Below are 21,812 nucleotides of genomic sequence, written 5' to 3'. Positions count from 1 at the left end.
TGATTCTTCTGTTCATTAAGACTGTGGATGGAGCATTTGGTAAATCTCATAGCCCTTTGAGTTTGCTTTCTGTTTGACAGTTCAGTGAAGTCAGTTTTGCAGAACATTCAGTGCTTTCTGTTTAAAAAAAAAAAAATTCAGCTCTGGTCTGTGAAAATACTTTGAATGGGAAAATTAAATGAGTACTTTAAGTGTATTTAGTACAAATCTAAAATGTTAGATGACATTTTAGTGAGGGAGATTATTTTAAGGTTATTTGACAACTTTTTTTTTTTTTTTAAGTGTTTGGCTTTGAAGGAGGAAAATGTAGGTAGTACGAAGCCCAGAAGGCTGTATCAGTTGCTTAATGCTTTGAATGATAAATCAGTGGATTAAGCTAGTAAAAAATATCACAGTGTAGGCAGAGGAAAAGAGAGGAATATTATAGGAACATGAGTTATTTTGATTATGGTAGCGTGAATTGTTTTGTCTATGAAATTAACTGCCCAATTTTGAAATGAGATTTAGTCAATCTTTGGCTACTTCTGTGTAGCTTTCTGGACTTCATCACTGGTTTTCTGGTGATTTCCCTCTGTGAGGTGAATGCTTATAGAATTTTGTAATGATTAACATTGAGTTCCAAGACTAATGGGATGTTTATGATTCTGCAATTGTTTTCATCCGTAAATACTGCAGTTAAATTTGGTGGGTGCAAGAATAAACTGATTACTGCTTCCCTTTCTAAGATGGAATCTCACCATCCGCCTGTTCAGAAACTGGTGACACCAAAGGCAATCTCTCTGTCAGGAAGTCGGACCCAGTATTTTAAACCATCTTTGACTCCATCTGCTGATTCTAGCAAAATTCACCAGAGAGTAGATACAAAGCACAAAGTAAGTAAATTCTGCAGTCCTTACCTGCCTGGAATGTTTCTAACCAGTTACTTTAATGAGATGCTCTTTCTTTGCAAAGAGTACTGATAGAATGTTTGAGATAGGCATGAAAGCAGTGGGAACTATTGAGAAATAGATTGAGGTTTTCTGGATTTAACTACATTTTTTGGAATAATTAAGTGGCTTCTGGTGATTTCACAATGTAACTATGACTATAGGGTCAGGCTGTTTTCAGTGAAAGAATATTAAAAGACAGAAGCAATATTTTCCTTTTGTATCCTCCTGTACACAAAGCTGTCCTTGATGGAGCATGCTGATGTTGTGTATAAGCTCTTCCAGGTGAGCTGTGTGCTCCAACTGAGATTTCTGACAATGTGCTTAGTTATAATTCTTGATCCCTTTGGTGTAGATGGATTCTCTGATAAGTTTTCTGTAAAAACAAGAGTGGTGTCTCTGAAAAACCACCACATTCCCAGTATTGGTCTGAATGTAGAAATGGCCAGGTGTTAAATCTGTGGACCTTCTAGGCAAGAGATGAAAGTGGGTAGTCATTACTGATTGGTTACTGCTTTGAAATCTCTCAATCTCTGTATTGTTTAGCCAGCACAATCTTTCTTTAACAGAGTTCTGAAAAAGAGCATAGCAGCAACTGCTTGGGTTTTTTTTTTTTTTTTGAAGGGAAGGGTGTGTTGTTTTGTTTTGATCTTTGATAAATGATATAACTGAAGCCCTTTTAATGGGCTTGTAAATTAGCACTAGCTTTATTAAGAAAACTTGATTTGATTCCCCATCACCCAATACTATTACCATTATGTTTCGTTTTATTACTTTCTTTGGTAGAAAGTTTGACAAATGTGATTAACTAGTCTGTCAGTTCATCCTCAGTGCTAAGAGAAGCAACAGTACTTGTTTTAGCCCCCAAATTTAGCTGAGCTGTACCTAGAATACTGAATTAGAGAACAAGATTAATTAGGTAGAGGTGTATTTAGTGGTATAAATAAAAAAGCTAGCCAATGAAAATACAGGAAAACAACACAGTTCATTGTCTGCACTTTGCATATAGTATATATGTTTAGCTAAATCTTGAAATAATTTGCAGGAAGTGAAAGAGAAGAGTTTGCCTGAAGAACAGCATGTAGAACCATCTGAAAGGTATGACAGATCTATTAATTTAAGACTAACTTGTATGAAGAAAACTGTCACTGTGTTCTGCCTGCATGTCTCTTTGGAAATGCAGTAACAGTTCTCAGTAATGGGAACAAAAATTTTGTCTTTTGAGAGCTGTAAAGTCTAAATCATATTTGAAGATCAGTGTAGGTTTGAGAAAATTTTTGTTTTTAAGAAAGGAAGGAAGATAATCAAGAATGAAATTAGATTATCAGTGATGTATCAGTAATGATTTTTTCCCCGTGTCTATCTCCTTAGTAGGATATAAAGGTTGGAAACAAGGTACATAATTGTAGCAGAAATACTAAGTCACACCTGAAGCAGTGATTGAGCACCTGGTGGGAAGGCAGGGCCAAACCTCAGGTACATGCTGTGTACCTGAGTGACCAGAAGGAGTGTGGAGCCAGGATCCACCTCTTTCCAGACCTCATTTAAGAGTTGGCAGTGGAGGTGAGGGTATCTTGCTGGAGATCCCTGCCTACCTGAGGCCTTCCAAGGGCAAGCAGCTTTTTTTCCTTTTTTTCTATCCATGGCTGCTGTGTTTGGGCTTATCCTCACTTTCTGCAGCCCAGGACTTCGCTACCCTGCTGTCATTGCTGTGTTTTCCATGGCATTAATAGCATTACAGTTATGATTCTGTATCCACGGAAAGGGTATTTGCTATTGGAGGCCATTTTTCTTTAGGAAGTAAGGATAATTTAGTTTTCAATTCAACTAAATCTCTAGTGTTAGAAATTTCACTTTGGCAGATATTTTGTAGTTTATCAGTTTACTTATTGACAATGAAACCATTTATCCATCTTGATATTATCTGGAGTAAGAGCTATGAGTTTTAGTGATTTGTTTAGTTTCATTGCTTGAAGCTTGAAAGCTGGGTCCTAAAGGAATGATTTTTTCTGAGGGATTCTCTATAAGACAGCATGACGTACAGCTCAGGAGTATGTTTGTTATCCTTTGGTTTGGGTGTTTTTTTTGGTTGTTTTTTGGGGGTGAGGGATATTGTTTGTTTTTTGCAAGAAACCTGGAGGAAAATTTTTTTTTTATTTTTTAAGTTCCTTTCTTGGAGAAGTCATTTTTCTGCTCTGAGTTAGCATGAAAACCAGGAGCTTTACAGAACCTTTTGAGGTCAAATTTTGTTTCTAAAACAAAATTCCCAGGGAGTTAACAGTTGTAATTGTCTTGAGGAGATTGTTTTGTGCTACGTGGCTTACTTAGTTTAGGTAGGTAGAATAAGTTCTCCTCCACATAGCTAACAGTATTTTCAATAAAGCTTGAGTGAAGATGACTCTAAGGTTATCTTTTGGGGTGTGGATTTTTCTCTTCAAACAACACTAACAGGACTCTGTTCATCGGCCAAGCAATTCCTATGTGGCCTGGGGCATTCTTTGGCTCATAAAAAAAACCCAAACAAACCAACAACACCTCAACGCTTTGATTTGGCATCTAAAAGTTTGACTTCACAACAGCTGCCCTTTCAGGGGTGTGAGATTGGCTTTAAGGTTTTGGTATTAATGCAAAGAGGTGTTGGGTTTGACTTGTGGGTTTTTTTTCGCAAACAGTTCTAAATTGTTGTTTGTAGAAATCCATTCTACTCCTCTATGTAAAAAGGAGATTCAGAAAACATTCTTCATTTTATTTCATTCTCAGTGTTTATTGCAATGTTGCAGTGTCTTACTTTTTGTCAGTAGAGTAGGTAGATGTTGTTTTCTTTCCTGGTTTTTTTCTTTTTCCCTTTTTTGAAACCAGTCTTTGCTGTGTGCCATGCTGTAAATCAGGAACACAACACTGATATTCTGGTAAGAGTGGAATACTGGTTAAGCTATTTTCAACCTACCAAAGGCTATTTGTTCGTTAAACTTGTCTGGTTGTGGGATGGATTTACTCAAAGACGACAAATGTCTTTGCCCCTTGAAGCTGATATGTGTTAAGAGAAAGAGGAATAATAGACTATTATATGCAGGCTATAGTTGTCTGAATAAAGATCTGTTTTGACATAAGACTTTTTTCAGAATTCTGATTGATTGACAGTTTAGTTTAGAGAAAAGCCTGAGCATATGGCCTTAGGGATCTGGCTTCCTCTCAGCAGTTACAGTGCTAATCAGACTGCTTTCAAGTATCTGACAAGTTTAGACCAGTTCTTTTCTTCAATCTTCCAGAAACTGGACCTGGTGTCTTCCAATGTGATCTAATATACTTAATTCTTTAATGACTGATTGCTTTGATATAGTGATTTTTTATTTTTTTCCAGGGATATTTCATTTTGTTGCCATAGTACTTCTGATGTTATCCTTTATTTCACTTCTGGTTTGTGATGTGTTTTTTTCTTTTTCTTCTGTTAGCACTTGCATTAGGAAATCTTTCTGGTTTTTATCAAGGCTTTCATAACAAACAGAGAAATGCCTTTGTGTGCATTACAAAAGGGATCTGTGTTCATGTCTGAAAAGAATTCTGGAATGTTGGCACACCCAAACACCTCTGCCATCCTTCTAATGGCCACATAAAAGCCTGAGCTGCTTCTGAAACTTCTGCCATATTATCTTACCATCTTAAGGGCTCTCTCTTCCATCAGAGCTGTAGGCAGTGTTTCCCATGTGTGCATACATATACTCCTTGTGTATTTTCATGAGTTGTTCTTTTATATCCTTGCAGAGTTAATGTTCATCACAGAATTGGAGAACCAGTCCATGTCTGGACTATCTAAAAGAAGCATTAGAAATTATCAATATGAATCAGCTCTTCTATTTCAGGTCTTCTGGCTTAGTCATCATTCCCATGTGGATATTACAACTTCGTATGTCATTTTCCTTGCTTTTTTTTTTTTTTAAACCTGATGTTCTAAAAAGCAAAAATTGTGTTTACCAGCATTTAGGAGCTTGTGAAGCAGCTTTACTGTTTTCCTGATTCTGATTAACGGGTTTCAGTCCTAGGACTAATGATGGCTATAATAGCTTGAAAATAAATTGATAACTTTTTCTTATTTTTTTTCCTCTTTTTTTTTTTTTTTAACCTCCCCAACCCATGTGTTGTTATTCTGTGCTAGCAATTTGACCTACCCCAAATTCAGTACTCCTGCATCCAATGGTCTGACTTCAGGAGTAAGTGGTGGTGGCAAGATGAGAAGGGAAAGAGGGGTACACTACGTATCAAAGTCTGGACAAGAACAGGTAAGTGACTTTTCCATTGATTGCTGTCTTTGAGATGACATGTCAGTTTTATTACCTCACAGTAAAGTATAAGAATGCAGCCTTAGGTCTGTGTTTTTTTTTTTTCTTGTGGGTTTCAGAGCAAGCTCCTGTTTACTTAGTCTGTTTGAACCTTGCCTACGTAGTTCTGAAATTTGTAGTTTTGCAGTACTGAAGATTCCTTGTGCTAGAAAGTTTTCCACTAGCGGTTAAATGAATGAGTCCTAAGAACAGGAATGTTTTAGTGGAGGTTTGTATAGTTTCTGTAATGCAGTGATTCTTGTAACAAGTGCCAAGGATGTAAACAAAGTGTATTGAATTTGTTTCCTATTTAAGTCTCATAGACATATGGGCCAAGAGTTCATAAGAGAATTAGAAAATGGTGTTCTGCACGTCTGCTAATGATAACTTAGAATTTCTGATACTTACTCAACTTGTTGTGAAAGGGTTTTTTTCTTGTTTCAAAGCTGTAGTCACAAATACTCGAAAGATTATTTTTCTGATTGGATGTTATCTGAGCTGCCTGTAACTATATCTTTAGTGTAAGTCTGTAAGTTGGTCTTTTAGCTGATGCCATATAAAGAAATCATAAACAATGGAGTATGTTTATATAATTCAAATAAAATAGTGATACAGATAAAACTAGCTATGTTCCATAAACTTTTCAAATCAAAATTGTGGAACACTTGTAAGTCATAGGATACACTGAATGTCTGTAGTACCTATTTATCTCTGCTTAGTCATTCATTTCTATTTAGATCTTGGTGCTTCTGTGCAGACTGTGATTAGATTGGTAGTTCTCATTTAAACCTGAACTCATCCAGTCTTGGTTACCAAATAGGTTAAAAGGCAAGAACAAACCCAGTTGTTTTTAAGAGGTACTGATTTCTGATTTGCAGCCTCATACATGGCTGGATTTACCAATCTTCTGTAGCTTTCTTTGTAGGCATTTTGTGTTTTGTTTGTGTACTGAACCCACATACTTTAAATGTTACATTTTTCTAAATTCATTGTTGTAGTGGCTTCAGAAACTTGAACAGCTGCCCTGTCTAATTCTGCAAGAACATTTTCTCATTAGTCTTGAGAGTTTAATATTAAAGGAAGAAATGAGGATATTTAGAAATGGTGATGTTTCTCTAGAGCATTAATGACTAAAGCATAGAAAACAACAACAAAAAAGTCTGATCTGTACCTCTCTCTGTTCTGCACAGGTAACAAATTTGAGGTAACTTCCAGTATTCTTACTGGACTGGTGGTGAATGTGGTGTAATGTGAAAGCAGGCCTGCCATGAATTAAAAAATGACTGCACAGACTGAGACGGGGAGATTAGGAATTCCTTTTGAAAATTTGCTTTCTCTTACTCTGTGTTTTTGTTATGTTTAATTTTATTAAGAAATCAGAGTGGAGCAGGATGAGAAAGTAGTATGTTTTGTAAAAGAGAAAAATTTTAATTTGCAACTCTAGGAAGTAGAGGAACCGGTACTCCCGAAAATATCCCTACCCATCAGTACTGCATCACTGGCTCCTTTCAACTTCAGTTTTCTGACTAGCAGTACTGTCTCATCGTCACCGAGCACTGTTTCTACATCAGTGATGAACAAGGTAAATCTTTGTTGTATGCTATGAATTCTTTTCAGTATGAGTATATATCTGCTTTGTTGCAAGTTAACAAATGGTACTCATGAAACTAACCAGCATTAGTTCATACTCAGTTGAATAATTCAGAGTTGTATTTGCAATTTGGAGAGAAAAATGCAGTTTTTTGATTATCGGTTTTAAACTTGCAAACGTCTGGTTAAGATAACTGTAAAACTGTTTCAAACACTATGGAAATTTGGGGGGGGTGGGATTTTATGCCAAGCTGTTCATCCTGGCAGGGATAGAGTTAATTTTCTTTATAGCGGCTATGCAAAGTTGCCAGTCTGTGATGAACGCAGTGTTGATAGCAGACCAGTGTTCAGCTGTTGTTGTGTAGTGCTTATACAGCATCACGGCCATTTCTGCTTCTCACGCAGCCCTGGCAGCAAGCAGGCTGAGGTGCACAAGGGCTGGGAGAAGTGTGACCAAAGGGATGAGCCAACCAATAGCGTCGTGCTCAGCAGTAACACGGGGGGATAAGAGAGGGGATGTTCAGGGATGCATCATTTGGTTTTCCAAGTGGCCATTATGCTACTGAACTTCTTTTACCTTTCTGATTCTTTTCCCTGCCCACGTGAAGGGAATGGCTAGCTGCCTACAGTGGTTACACCATGACATGAGGTTATTGAATGAGAGGTAGCATAAGTGGTTGTTCAAGCCTTACAAAGAACGAGCCTAGGGTGCAATAATTTATATTACTATAGAAAAATAAACATTAATCTGCTCCAGAATACTTGAAATACTTTCTCATTTTTTGAAGCAGATACCTGCTTTAATCTGTCAAGGAAGTTCTTTAGTAGAGCTGAGTTTAGATGTCTTCAATTTCCTGCTTTTCCGTATGTTTAGACCTAAGTAGCATCTCATCTTTTTCTCTTGGTTTGTGCGATGTGGTTTTAAAGATGATGTCTTGTATACTCATTAGCAGACTTCATTTTGTTTTATTGTTGCTTTCACCTGTGGATTAGAAATAACTAAAACATCAGTTTTCTGAACTTCTGCAAAACTTCTGTTGGATTCTGAATTCAGCTGGTTGCTGCTCTTAGATATAAAACTTTTATTCTTTTGAAAATACAGGTCCAGCCAACAAGTAATGCTGGCAGTCCTGTGTTCAGATTTTCATCTCCTATTGTGAAATCTACTGAGGCAGAAGTGCTACCTCCGTTGTCTGTAAGTAAAAGAGAAAAGCTCAACTTTTTATCAGACGTTTAGTAGAATATTGCAGAACATTAAAACAGGGCTGTGCTAATGGGAAAAATGATAATGTAGGTTTCTGGCTTATGATTAGTCATCCAGTACGTGTACCAAAAATTAAGAGATTTGGTTTCAGATTTATATTTGTGTATGAATTTTATTAAAGTTTCTTCAGTTTCAGACTCTGAAAAACCTCTCTTTTTCGTAGCAGATTGGGTTTACATTTAGTGTTCCTGTTGTAAAATCGGCAGAGCGCTCTGGATGCAGTGATACAGCAGTGACGTCCTTACTTACCCGCGGTAACTGCAACTTTAGCACTTCAGTTCTGAAGTGCAGATCTTCTTTTTGTGTATTAAATACTAAATCTATCCTTTCTGAGCATGCTAGCGATTTCAGACAGTGTTGGGCTTCTGCAGTATATTTTTTTCAGTGACAGATCTGCTTTTACAAGGTGTAACTAAAAATTGTAAAGCAGGTTGAATTTTAAAGATTCTTAGATTCATGAAAGTTGGAAGTTTTTGTTACTGGCAAAAGTGGATGTATTCTGTTCTAATTGGATTGCATCATGAAAGATGTTTTTGTTTTCTCTTGTTTCTAAAGATACCACCGCTGTAAACAGCATCAGCAATAAAAAGGAAGAAAAAGAAGAATACGATGGTCCCTTCAAACCTGCAAAGGTCTTAAAGGAAGGGAGTGTGTTAGACATTCTAAGAAACCCTGGTGAGATAATGAACTTCTTTTTAGAAGATAGAGCAAAAAAAATGCTAACATGGATTTAAAAAAAAAAAAAAAGCTTACATCATGGTTGATGCAATGTCAGCTGTAAATACAAACGTAGAAAAGCACTGTGTTAGGTGCTACATCTGTTAGGATGAATCTGCCCATTCTAAGTGGTTTTTGTTGGTTAAAGTAAAACTGCAACTTCAAAACTAGATGGATTGCATTTCTATTGTGTTAGAATGTAAATGAGGAACGAAGACAATCAGTCAAATAATCAGTGCTTGATTTTAAATAAGTAAACTTTATGGAATTGAAAAGGAAATGTTTGTAAATCTCAGCATTCCTATCCCACTTTCAACAGTCCTGAAAATAGAAATATATAAAAAAGAGTAAGGGATTTCATTCCTAAATATGCTGCAAAAGCTGCAAATCTTTGGGCCTTAAATTGTAATTTTTTTGTACTGGAAGGAGCAAAGTGAGAGAAAATACACTGTGTTTTGTTTAAGGAAAGACCTCTGAATGAAGTGACAGTCACTTTCTTCTTCAATTTAAGAGAAGCAGGATCTATATCCACGCTGTTCTAAGGCTTCATTGCTGATTAAAAAATAAGCCAACAACACATTATTTATTTTAGCTTTACAGGCAACTTGAGCTGCTACTGAAGGTGCATTTCCTTTACTGTATCTTTGTTAGCAGCTTCTGTTTGCTGTTAAAATTGACATCTTAAAATAACAAGTTGGCCTGTGTCCAGCACTCTTTAAAGGAAGATTATAAAATTGAGACAATTGTTCTACTGTCTTATTAATTAATATTCAGCACCTGTGGGGAAATAATTGTGTGCATTACTGTTCCAAGGGCAAACTGTCGTACGGTTACTGAAGTAAATTTGAATAGTTACTACAGAAGGAATGGCTTCAGAAATTTGATTTGCTTGGGCATGGTGTCTTGGTGAAACTGAATTATTTCCAGTCCATGATGAACAGTCAGATTTCATTCAGCCACTGTTTGCTTACACGTGTCAATCAGTGAAAAAATTGATTTCAAACTTTACTGAAAGTGAAGAGTTAAATGAAGCTTTCTGTGGTGTCTCAGTGCAGCATATGAAATTCAATCAGTTTAGATCAGATTTCCAGCGACTTCCTTTTGCACTCAGTCTGAATGTATATTGGTAACTGTTGACACTTGAGTTAAAATTTATGCCCTGTAGTGTCAGAAGTAACTCCGGTAAGTGTAGTGGGGTACAGCTTTAACAAGAAGATATATATTTTTTTCTCCTCCAGGATTTGCATCTGTAAAAACACACTCCTCTGCATCTGCACAGCCTATCACAAGCACAGTGGTCTATACAAGGCCTGCAATAAGTAGTTTTTCTGCAGGTAAAGAGACCTCTAAACAAGCATCGTCGTATTGGCAGACTGATCCATGTGACCCATGTTTGCAGAACAAAGCCACAGACAGCAAGTGTGTCACTTGTCAAGCTGCTAAAGTGTCAACAACTGAGAGTACGAAACAGACAATGAGCTCAAGTCCAAGTGGCTCCACCAAGGCAGCAGCCTCTCCAGTAGGGATGCTGGGCTTTGGAGACAAATTCAAGGCAGCGCCTGGAACGTGGGATTGTGATACCTGTCTGGTCCAGAACAAACCTGAAGCTACAAAATGTGTAGCGTGTGAGACACCAAAGCCTGGAATGGGAGTAATGCCTACTCTGGCATTGCCAGTGACTACAGAGAGCTCGGTGACTGTGACATCCTCCTCCAGCAGCACTGACACCACAGTCACTCTGGGCTTTGGAGACAAGTTTAAGAAGCCAAAAGGCTCTTGGGACTGTGCAACATGCTTTGTGTCAAATAAGGCAGAAGATAGCAAATGTGTAGCCTGTCAGTCCGAGAAACCAGGTATGGCTTTTTTTTTAACCTGTTGTTTCCATCTTAGTCTGTAATTTTCGTTATGGAATAAAAAAAAACCAAAGAAACATAGAAAATATTTTGAACAGCACAACAGCCAGATGTGATTGATGGGTTAATGCCTGTCTGCAAGAATGACTACAGGCACTTTCAAGGTGTCAGCCCAGGTTCCAGCCTATCACATTAATTGAACTGATTGTGCAGTGTGTTAGTACAGAGTTGAGTCAAAGCAAATACTCCTTGCATTGCTGTTGGTGAGGAAAGATATCTGAACTGGGTGACTTAATTTAAGATCTATTCACTGATTTTTCACCAGAAAAAAAATGTGAACTCAGTAGAAAGAGTTTAAAAAAAAAAAAAAAGCTTTGTCTTTATCAAAAAAAGTAAAAATCATATTTACAAACCTTAATCAAAAATATCTCCACTCACCTCTTGTATTACATGAGGGTGGATAGGAAGCTAGATTTCAAGACTGTATAGTCCTAACTAGTCATCTCAAGCTAAAGCAAAGCCTGGCGTCCAGGTATCCCAGTGAAGGTCAGTGGTAGGCTTAAAGAATATAGGTAACCCACTGGGTTCTTCAATCTAGTTCTGGATTGCTTCCTGCTATTTGATGTTGTGAATGTCTTGACTCTACACATCATTTAATATACTAATATGTCAAAAAAACACATTTTCAAATATAATCCTGAAGAAAAAAATTTAGGACCAACTAGATATTGTTTTTGCAATCATCCCGTATAATGAGAGTGAAATTTCATCAGGTAAAATAATGCGTTTCAGGGAGAGCTGATTCTCTCAGAGAGCCTCTGAGAACCTTTATGTGAAACTGTAGCCATTGCAGGGAGGGATTTTGGAAATGAGGGGCTTACTGTTATCCTCCTGGTGAATTTCCCACATGGATATGTTACATCTGTGAAGGGGAAGAGTGTTGAAAATAAGATGAGGATAAAATCTGCTGGGTATACCATGAAAGAGAACACTCTGTCTTTATTGTTTCAAATACAAGGCATTTTTTTTTGCCTCTCTTTTAAAAGCTGCCCTCAGTGATTTAAAATGGTTGGAGTGAAGATGTCAGTGTGATGCTTTTTTGCCTTCTGGGTGGCTGCTTCAATCCTCATGCTTATGGAGCTACAAGATTTCTGCTGCAGCATCAACTATTCCTTTGCAGGGGAGAAAAATCAGAAGGAAAGCAGTGTCTTTCAGGCCTCTTTTATGGAGACTTCTGCTGCTCTTGATGATAGTGCAGCTTGTGTGCTAAACAGAGCTGTGTGTCTGGAAGCTTTGGGTTCATTTCTGATTTTTTTGTTTGTTTCATGATGGTATAGTTTCCAACATGTCTGACTTTGGAATTTGGAGATAGATAAATCTGATAAATTGTTAGCTTCACATCACTTTACACTCATCATCAATTTGTGTGTGCTAACATCGACTACGGGTTACTTGTGTCAGCAGAAATTATTTTCATAAGTTTAGTTGATAAGAATATCCATGAATTACATCTGAAGTGGACTGTGTTGTTGTATTGTATGAATAGCTGTTGTTTGATGTTTCACTGTTACACTTGTCTGATTTGTAAACTCGAGAGCATTTGAGAGGTTCTTAAAAAACTTCATGTTCGCTTTATAACTCAAGCAGAGTGTTTAATTACTGCTTATCTCCTAGGGAGTTCAGTGCCTGTGACCAGCAGCAGTGCATCTGCATTTGCTGCTCCTTCTGGAGAACTTCTGGATTTAGACAAATTCAAGAAGCCTGAAGGAAGCTGGGATTGTGAGGTCTGCATGGTCCAAAACAAACCGGAGGCCACAAAGTGTGTAGCCTGTGAAAGTGCAAAGCCAGGCACAAAAGCAGAGTTCAAAGGTAATACTTACAGATTAAAATGAGGATGTGCATTCTGCAATTTGTTTTGCTTAGACTTTTTTTTAAAGCTCAGTTATTTTTTTTTTCCTTAGAGCTATGGCAAATTTGTTCATTTTTTCCTTTAGGAATATTGTCTAGATAAGGTTGCCTGTATGTTTCCACACATTTTCCCAAGAATAAATGTATGGTTTTTAGAGAAAAGCCTTTTTTAACAACATGCTTGTTCTTGGTCTTCCGTGATGTTCATTTGAAGTATAGGCAAAAAGTGTAATAATAATGTTAAGTGTATTACATCTAATACTAGTACACATCTGAAAGCCAAGCAGCGGACAAAAAAATACCATTGTGAAAAGGTTTATTTAGAGAGAAGTGTAAGGGGATTTTGTTTTCTGTTTTGATTTTGGGTTGTTTTTTGTGTGTTGTTTTGTGTTTTGTTTTTTTTTTTTTTTAAGTTTTGATTGGGAAGTTTGGGACTAGAACCCCAGTTAGGTAGCTAAAGCCTTCATGTGCCACAGGTGTACCATAGATTATGAAGTAAACGTTATTTCTTATTTCTGCAGGTTTTGATGCTTCTGCTGTGTCCACAAATGCTGCACTGCCATCATTTACATTTGGTGTTCAGTCATCACAGTCATCATCCTCTGATTCTCAAACATCGAGTACCACAGGAAGTTTTAAATTTGGAGAACAAGGGGGCTTCAAGTTTGGCATTGCATCTGAATCTGCATCTTCCAACACTGCACCTGGGGGGTTCAAGTTTCCTAGCAGTTCAGGGAACTTTAAATTTGGAGTTTCATCCTCGGACTCTAAATCAGAAGAGAATAAAAAGGAAGATAAAAGTAACAATTTTACCTTTGGCCTTCCGTCTACAAGTAGTCCGGCTCCTTTAACGTTTCAGTTTGGGACAGCAAGCCTGGGACAGCAGGAAAAGAAAGAACAACAACCAGTACTGGGAGGTTTCAGTTTTGGTTCGAGTTCTACTTCTTCCATAACTGCCAATGAGAATAAAACTGCAGTCGCTGGCTTCACTTTTGGAACTGTGGCAGAAAATGAAGTTGCGTCAGCTTCTTTTGCATTTAAGAAACCAGATGAGAGAAAGGATGAAACTCCTTCAACAAAGGGAGGCTTCTCTTTTGGTAACGTGGAGTCGGCACCTGCCTCGCAGTTTGTTTTGGGAAGGACAGAAGAGAAACAGGATTCTGTCAGTTCTGCTGCTCCGTTAGTGTTTGGGAAGAAAGCTGACAATGAAGAGTCAAAGGCACAACCTGTCTTTTCTGTTGGGCAGTCTGAGCATACCAAAGAAGAAAGCACAGCAAAACCTATGTTCAACTTCAGCTTTGTTAAACCATCAGAGAAGGAAACGGAGCAGGCAAAGCCAGCTTTTTCATTTGGGGCCCAAGCTAGTAGTTCAGGTAAGAAGAATATCTTTTATCTTCAGTTGTCTAAGTCCCTCAAATAGTACCTCTGAAGTTGTAAGTTACAAAATCTGTAGGAGCTAATAGGTTCGTGTACTAGAGCTTTAGAAAAAGCTTAATTACTGTATGTAGTGTAATTTCTGTTCCAATTGTTGATGTATAGACAATTAGTAGCAATTCCTATTTCAATTTCAGTGAGTTTTAAGACTAGGTTTAGACAAAAATTGTTGCACCTTAAGGAACTTGTATTGCATCCCATGTGAGCGCAGGTATTTTGTATGGTTTCTGTGCTAGCAGCATTATTGGTGGTAAAGTCTTTAGTGTGGTGACATAGAGGCCTTGTGCATTGTGAAGGGAGATGTGAGAAAGTGTCTCATTCATGTGTACTTGTAGCTGTGCTGCTGGGTGTACTGCTGCAATTCTACTGCCATGAAGGTATGGAAGTCATTTAATAGATGCTGCACAGTTTTGTGTATCTTTTATCTTCTGAAAGACTGGACTGAAAGATTTTAGTGACAATTACTGTGTGAAAAAATTCTGATTGTAATTCTATTTGTATGACTTATCAACCATGGTCTAGAGAACGGAGTTTGTTACTAACTTCTACTAACTTTGGAAGTAATAAGGAAAAGAACAGGGAATAAAAGCAGTGCATAGGGGTATAGTGATTTTTAACCTTTGTATTCTTACGATTGAGCTTGTACTGAGCAGATTGGGGATTGTGAGAATTAGTGGAGGGGAGGTGGTTGTATTGTTTTGGCTTCCAGTTGAAGTTCTGGAGTTTGATTTAGTCATGGGAATTTGACGAAATACCCTGTGTAAAAAGGAGACTTTAACAAGTCGTCTTCAACACAGTAGAGAGTTCCTTACAAGTGGCATAGATGAAAAGATCCATAACTGCTGGAAAAAACGGCAATGGGAAATGAAGAATGGGGTCAGGTATAATAATGTGAGAGCAGAAGCTTAGGGAAAGCTGAGGAATCATATATACTTGAAAAAATAACTTTAAATCTAAAATTGTACTCTGTATGACAGTTCTGTAACAGAGGGCTGTTCTCCATGGCTCCCAAAAGCAGGTCTTGAAAGTACTGAAGTGCAGTGAGCTTAAGCCATAAGAGCGAGGCTGCAGGATGATCAGCTTAGCTGGCTTTAGGGCTGTAGGCCCAGGGCTGTAATTTCAGGAGAGGCTACAAAAGAAACTGTTCCACTGTTTTTGTTGTTTTTTTTTTTTTTTTTTTTCCTGTGTTCCATTTAACAAACTATAGAAGCGTTGCAGGTAATTGATGTTGTTCTTCTGTGGGGAGTTGAGATGTACTGGTTAAATCTGGTTCTGATTGTTATAGCCAATGCTTGGTGTCTGTAACTGCTAAAGCCTAGAACTGTGGTGGTGTCATCATTCTTCACAGTTCTCCCATTCCATTAATTGTGAATGGTGGCAGTCAGTGTATTAAATCTGGATCTTAAATAATCCACAGTAGCTGCATAGTAGTTGAGGCGTCATCCAGGGTTTCTCCTTGTACAGCTGTTGGAACAGGTCTCTGTTTCACGCACTTAGGTGTTTTGCAACATTTCGTGTCCTGTTGTCCCTCGCAGATCAAGGAGCAGCAAAGCCATCCTTCAGCTTCTTGAGCTCCAGTTCCTCCAGCACAGCTGTACCCACCACTTCAGCCAACAGCAGCAGCGTATTTGGCAGCGTCACCTCTTCCTCCAACCCTGCACCGGTTCCCACTCCTTTTGTGTTTGGGCAAGCCAGCAACACTGTGAGCAGCACTGCTTTTGGCAATTCTGCAGAATCTACAGCATCTCAGTCATTTGGCTTCTCTCAAGAAAGCAAACCAGCAACCACATCTTCCACCACTGGTGCAGCAGTTGCTCCGTTTGTCTTCGGTTCAGGAGCCAACAGTAGCAGTGCAGCAAGTTCTGGCTTTACCTTTGGAGCCATGGCCACATCAAGTTCAACAGGTACATTTAAGCAGGTGCTTTTTTTTTTTTTTTTGCTGTTAGATCACAGAATAGATAAGTGGAGCAGGGAAATAGTGTTTCATGAAGAACGTGTAGGCAAAACATATGGAAAGAGAGAAAAGTAGTGACTATTTACATTCAACAATAGATAAACAATGCTAATGCTTGGGGCTCAGGTTTTCAGGCAGTCTGGGAAATACAGTTTAGGAATCACTGGCTGTGCTGTTACTTTGTGCAGTGGACAATCCTTTATTGGCTTTCATTTGCATAAGAACTTGTCATTGTGAGAATGAATTCCCCTCTTCTCAGTATCAATCCAGTGCTGAAGGTTAAAAGTCAGTTACAGCTTCAGTTTTTTTCTCTCCCATACCTAAAACTCTTCAGCATTGTAAATAACATCAAGATTTGTAATGTCCATCCTTCACAAGTGTATGTTACAAACACAGTATTGGTATATATATGTAACTGCTGCTTTGTAAAGAGTGACTTCTAATGAGCATTATAGCTAGTCTTTCATTTTCTTGGTCACCTGAACACAAAAACAAGTATCTGGATTTTTTTTTTTCATGTTCTATATGCATTAGCTCACCGAAGTCCAGCATGAATTTAGCAGTATGGCACAAAGCTGAAGTTTCCAAATAATCTGTATTTCTGCTAGCCTAGAAATTGTTGGCAATAAAATTGAACCTGTAAGGAAGCTACAACTATTCTGATCAGTTTCCTGATTAAATCTGTTATTTTTTGTATATCAGAAACAGAGAGAGAACAGTCCTAAGTTACAGCAATAAGCAGATTAGTCTAACCCACTAGCAAGTCAGGAACTTCCAGCATCTTTTTGTTAGTAAATGAAACTATCTATCAAAAATCTTCATAAAAGTATTTGAATACCTTTTAGTCTGTCTTAACTTCTGTTTTCCTTCTTGGAAAAACAGTCAGCCATTTTGAGTTGTGTTGCAGAGATGGATATTTTTTTGTTGCATGACATCTGCTTAAATTGAATTTAGATTAATAGTGCTATTTAGAATGTCTTTTTGCTCAGCAGAAGTGCATGTGTTTGAAGTCACTGTTCAGCCACGTATTTTCTTCTCATTATTTCTGCTGGCCATGCAGAACCAAAGCAGCTAATTGAATGAGCTTGTTTTCTGTTGTATGAAGGGATGGAATTATTCTGGTAGCTGAGTTAGGTCCCTGCAAGCCTGATTTGGTCTCCAGAAATTGCTAATTGTAAACACTTGGATTAGGAAGGGGTGCAGGTGCTTACAAGAGGAAAGATGTGCGTTCTCCTGATTCTAATAGATCAGGAGCTGTATTTTGAATGATTAAAATATCAGAAAGAAATGAATGAGTGTTCTTTACCCGTGATATAAATAACTCTTAGTAAACACAAATCAGCATGTGCTATTTGTGGGAGTCTGTTTCTAGAACATGAATGGCTAACAGTAATTTGAGTCTAGACAACCAGTGTTTGAGGTATATGTCGACTGACTCTTGTAAGCATGCTGTTTTTCAGGTTATTTACAAGAAAAGGTATAATTCCTATTACGAAGGAGGTACTGTTTGTTGTTTTACCTACCCGGCTGCAAACATGCAGCTCTGTGACAAACAAAACGACCCAGCACATACTGAAATTTCTCTTCTTTTTCCTGAGGGTCATCCTCTTCATTTGTCTTTGGGTCTGGGTCTTCAGCGGCTGCTGCTGGCCCAGCATTCGGTGCCGGTCAGCTACCAGCATTTGGCCAGAGCCAGGGCTCCGGCCAGCCAAATGCTCCCAGCTTTGGATCCCTGTCAACAACGCTGTTTTCAGCTGGCCCGCAGCCTGCGCCTCCTGCCTTCGGCTCTGTGACAAGCAGTACTCAGCCCCCTGTGTTTGGACAGCAGTCGAGCCAACAACCGGGTTTTGGCTCTGGCACCTCTGGTGCTGGTGAGTGTTGACCATCCTCTTCCTTTCTGGTCTCAAAGAGAGCTTGGTTAGTTGGTGGGTTGGTTTCCATGAAGTGCATTTGAAGTTTAGTGAGATGATTTCTGCCTTTTGCACATACTCAACTGTAAGAATTAACCTCCATAAAAGGGGCGGGTGCAGGGTTAAGTAATGTGCATCTGATTCCTGACTGCCAGAGATGTGCTGTGGGTACACCAGCTTCACCAACAGGTTGCACAGACCAGAGTGGCAGAAGCACTGCACAGTTCTTTTTGGATTTGTTACAGAGTAGTTTTTAGTTTTTTTGCCAACTTATTTGGATTGGAGGCTTTCTTGTGTGAGATATATTGCTAGTACTAGACATTTATGGGTGAAAGCTTCATTTAAAGTTCTTTTTCTGAAATATGCTGGCAAGAATGATCCTTGCAATTGAAGTGTAAGACCTGTTCCACAGTAGTAATTATTTTTCAATTAAACACATTCATAGGTAAAACACTTGTATTTGATAACATAGCTTCAGATACAGAAAAGGGTTAGGGCCGGTTAAAAAAGAAAAGCCTCTTTTCTTCTCAGACATTTTGCAAAATACTCTCTGTTGAAAGCAGCCTGCATTTGTATTAATCAGTAATTAGTTGGCACACCATGTTAGTTGCTCTTTCATTCTTTAATGAATGAAGTAGGAGTTTAAAGAGAAAAATCCCTGTGGTTTGTCTGTGTTACTTTGATTGTAGGAATGGTTAATGTTATTTTTTGGACTGCAGTTACACAACAAAGTTTGTTTAAATGGTGAATCTAGATAATTTAGTACTGCGATTTGAGACTTCATTAATATATTTCAGTGCATGCAGACATAAATTAATGGCAATACAGAGAGCAGGAAAGAGTTAGCAGTGTGCCAGCAGTCTTACATAGAATCCCTTTATCGTTCTCTACTGAAGCAAATGAAGTTTCCTAAGTGTTGTTCCTGTGGTAATTTAGCATTTCTTGTAAACCTTCCTCCCACCCCAAGCTTTGCCATCTTGAGCAATGTTTGATAGATGTAGTGGGAGGATGGTGAGGATTTTGCTGGGAAGAATGAACTCAAATTTCATTTTCTTATTCCCTTCTGCTTCTACTCCATCTTTCTTAGGTCCTGTATTCCAGTTTGGAAGTAGTACTTCTAATTTCAACTTTACAAGTAACCCAGAAGTATTTACTTTTGGTGCAAATCCTCCTGCACCAGCAGCACCGGTACAGCCTTCTGGCTCTTCAGGATTTTCATTCAGCCAGCCTCCAACATTTACAGTGGGGTAAGAGACCATATCAGAATTTTACTTGAGCTTTTGCTAGTATCAGTGGACTGTGTGCAGCCTCTACTGATGTTAAATTGTGAGGTGCTCTGATGAATCTTGGAATTTATGCCTAAGCATGGCATCTTTCCTTGCTCTATGAGTGTTACTGGCTAAGTAAGCAGTGCCAGCTTTACAGCAGCCTGGTTCTCAGAAATATCACGCACCCATGTGAAATGTTCTTGACAAATAAGGTCTGCATTTAGCCACTATGTGCTGCGTACCTGCTGAATGAGAGATTTAATTGCTTTTGGTTTCTGGAACTCTTTTCCTGTTCGTCATACTCTGTTTGTTGCCAGCTGCTAACTAGTGAGCCAGATGATAAAACAGTTGTTCTGGAATATCTGCTCAGTGCTGCTACCGAATTATCAACTGTATTGTCCTAAACTCTGCACTACTAATTTCTTTTGATAGGACTAATGGAAAAAATATTTTCTCTGCCTCTGGATCTTCAGTTTCTGGTCGGAAGATAAAGGCTGCAGTTAGACGTAGAAAGTAATCGCCTGATTGGTAAAGCAACTTTCAAAGCAGCTGCTGCCCTGCATTGTTCAGTTGTTGGGATCGTACCTCATGCTGGGTTAGCTGAAGTCAGATCTGCCTAAAGGAATATAGAACTCTGCTGCCCTTTCCTTCCCTCCCTCGTTTAGTTTTTTTTGTAACAAGTAGAGTTGGCAACAGGGCCGTTCTCAAGCAAAACTATTTTAGAATCCAGCAAGTTACTTCTTTCACTGACTCGGCATGGTTCGGCTATAGAGATGAGTATAGCCCGCACAGTGAATGGCTTGTACAATACCTCTTCATCTGCACCACTATGTGCGCTCATCTGCGTTTACTGACGCCTCCGAATTGTAATTATACCAGTGAGGGGTTCTGTATAGAGTAGAGAATGTTGGTAACGAATGATTTCTATGCTGAGTTTGTGCCGGTGTATGTGTGAAGTGAGTGAGTTTGGGTGTATTGTGCACTAAAATTTTCTGATAGAGGAAGACTGATTACAGGATGATTCATGCTAAGGACTTGTTAGATCTGTAGTTCTCCATTTAATAATTATATGCTATTTCTATATTTTCATTCTTACAGCCCTTTATCACCTGTCTCGCCTTTGTTATTTTATTATGAAACGTGTAAATAAGTTTTGTTTCTCTATGTACTTTTTTGGCATAACAGATCTGTGAAATTGAAATTTTAATTTTGTGTGTTACGGCCATTTTTGTTTAGTATTGTCTCAGATTTTATTATGTAAATCCCATTATTCAAAGTTGCCTAAATCCATTTAGAAAATCTTTAAAATTGGGAATTCTTAAAGTAAGTTTATTGGCTTTTCTGATCCATTTTTGTTTGGACCAAAAACCAGTATTGTACAAAGTATTAAGTATATATTTTTATATTTACTGAAATGGACTGTGGTGACTTTGGATAATAAGGAAAAGTTTAATATTAAAGCCATGTTTATTACAGTATAATTAACATGTTAAACCATGGGATAAATGCCATCAATAAAAATATGAAATATTGTCTGGCAGTTTTAACTCTAAATGAAGGCCTTGGTGACTACAGCTGTGCTGCAAGGCAGTGTGCTCATGCCCACTGCTTGTCACATGCTTTCTGCAACCACAGTGGACTTGAATTGTTTAAATTAGCAGCTAACTGGAACCTCTAAAACTCTACAATAGAGTTTTATAGTGGGCTTGCTTGGAGCCATAAGTCTGACTCAACTCATCTACTGTAGCAACATGGCTAACTTGTACTACAAAACTTAACCGTACAAACATTCACCACAACAAAATATACCCAACTGGAAGTGGATGATGTGTTTTTTTCCACCCCTGTAGGAGTGAGAAAAGTTTCTTAGAGAGCAGACAGTCCAGTAAAGGGAGAGGAAGGAGGCTCTTGGTTCTTCAGGGACTACAGCTGAGCTTTTGGTAAGCTGTAGCATTTAGTTTATGGTTGAGATCCATTCATTTACTGCAGCAAACAGTGAAAGCACCACTTCCATCTCATATTACTAAGGGAGAAAAGCCTGCGTGGCCCACCTAGTTTAGAGTTGATATAAATTTCAGATATGTTAGTGGTTACTTAGCAGCACTTTTGCCATTCAATGCTGCTTTGCATTTCTACAGCCATACATGCCCATGTTCTGAAACTTTTCCAACTGTGAGCTACACTTCACAGGAGGACAAAGACCAACTTTCACTTTTGTCAGTCCTGCAGCATGTGTAGAATTGATCAGTATTTCTATTCACAGAAAAAGCGCTTAGCAACTGGACTTGAAAAGCACAGAGCTAAGCTGTTATTCAGGTGATCACATCTTGCTGCCATGGACAGATTGTTTGCAGTTAGATATTTCAAGGTGCCTAAATCAGAGAAATGCCACTCAGTTTTCCTCAGCCTTTTTACCTGCCAAGTACAGAACCTACAAACTGAAAAAATAAACAGGCACTTGTCTAGGCAACTGGATATTTGTTTTTCCCTGACCAGCTTTGGCTTTTCTGAATTGTAATTTTTTTCTTTGCCTGCTCTGGACAGGGTAGTATTTTTCTCCAGGCTAAGAAAAATCTGATGCATTAACATTGAAATTTTATCCAGCTATGGTTCTACCTGCTTCCATCCTGAATCCCAGTTTCTAGGTCACCACTGCAGGAACTAGACCAAAA

General features: G+C 38.3%; 1 protein-coding gene across 3 annotated transcripts in view; it reads left to right on the top strand.

The window, feature by feature from the left end:
• Nucleotides 1-21,625, top strand: part of NUP153 (nucleoporin 153) — a 48,001-nt gene extending 26,376 nt beyond the window's left edge. The window contains exons 9-22 of one of the 3 annotated variants that reach the window (XM_031589384.2): nucleotides 726-872; nucleotides 1,972-2,024; nucleotides 5,080-5,203; nucleotides 6,687-6,824; nucleotides 7,935-8,027; nucleotides 8,263-8,350; nucleotides 8,652-8,771; nucleotides 10,052-10,666; nucleotides 12,341-12,535; nucleotides 13,096-13,947; nucleotides 15,544-15,912; nucleotides 17,561-17,833; nucleotides 18,960-19,119; nucleotides 19,573-21,625. In XM_031589384.2, the coding sequence (XP_031445244.2) occupies nucleotides 726-872; nucleotides 1,972-2,024; nucleotides 5,080-5,203; nucleotides 6,687-6,824; nucleotides 7,935-8,027; nucleotides 8,263-8,350; nucleotides 8,652-8,771; nucleotides 10,052-10,666; nucleotides 12,341-12,535; nucleotides 13,096-13,947; nucleotides 15,544-15,912; nucleotides 17,561-17,833; nucleotides 18,960-19,119; nucleotides 19,573-19,657 (3,312 nt within the window). In that variant the 3' untranslated portion in view covers nucleotides 19,658-21,625. Of the gene's footprint in view, nucleotides 1-725; nucleotides 873-1,971; nucleotides 2,025-5,079; nucleotides 5,204-6,686; nucleotides 6,825-7,934; nucleotides 8,028-8,259; nucleotides 8,351-8,651; nucleotides 8,772-10,051; nucleotides 10,667-12,340; nucleotides 12,536-13,095; nucleotides 13,948-15,543; nucleotides 15,913-17,560; nucleotides 17,834-18,959; nucleotides 19,120-19,572 lie in introns of all 3 variants that reach the window. The other 2 variants (XM_031589382.2, XM_031589383.2) reach the window with 2 other exon arrangements.
• The last annotated feature ends 187 nt before the right edge of the window (nucleotides 21,626-21,812 follow it).

Source organism: Phasianus colchicus, chromosome 3 (genome assembly GCF_987193195.1).
Source record: "Phasianus colchicus chromosome 3, bPhaCol1.hap1.1, whole genome shotgun sequence".
Taxonomy (NCBI): Eukaryota; Metazoa; Chordata; class Aves; order Galliformes; family Phasianidae; genus Phasianus; species Phasianus colchicus.
Note: the sequence above shows the minus strand (reverse complement) of the source record. Positions and strands in the feature narration are given on the sequence as shown.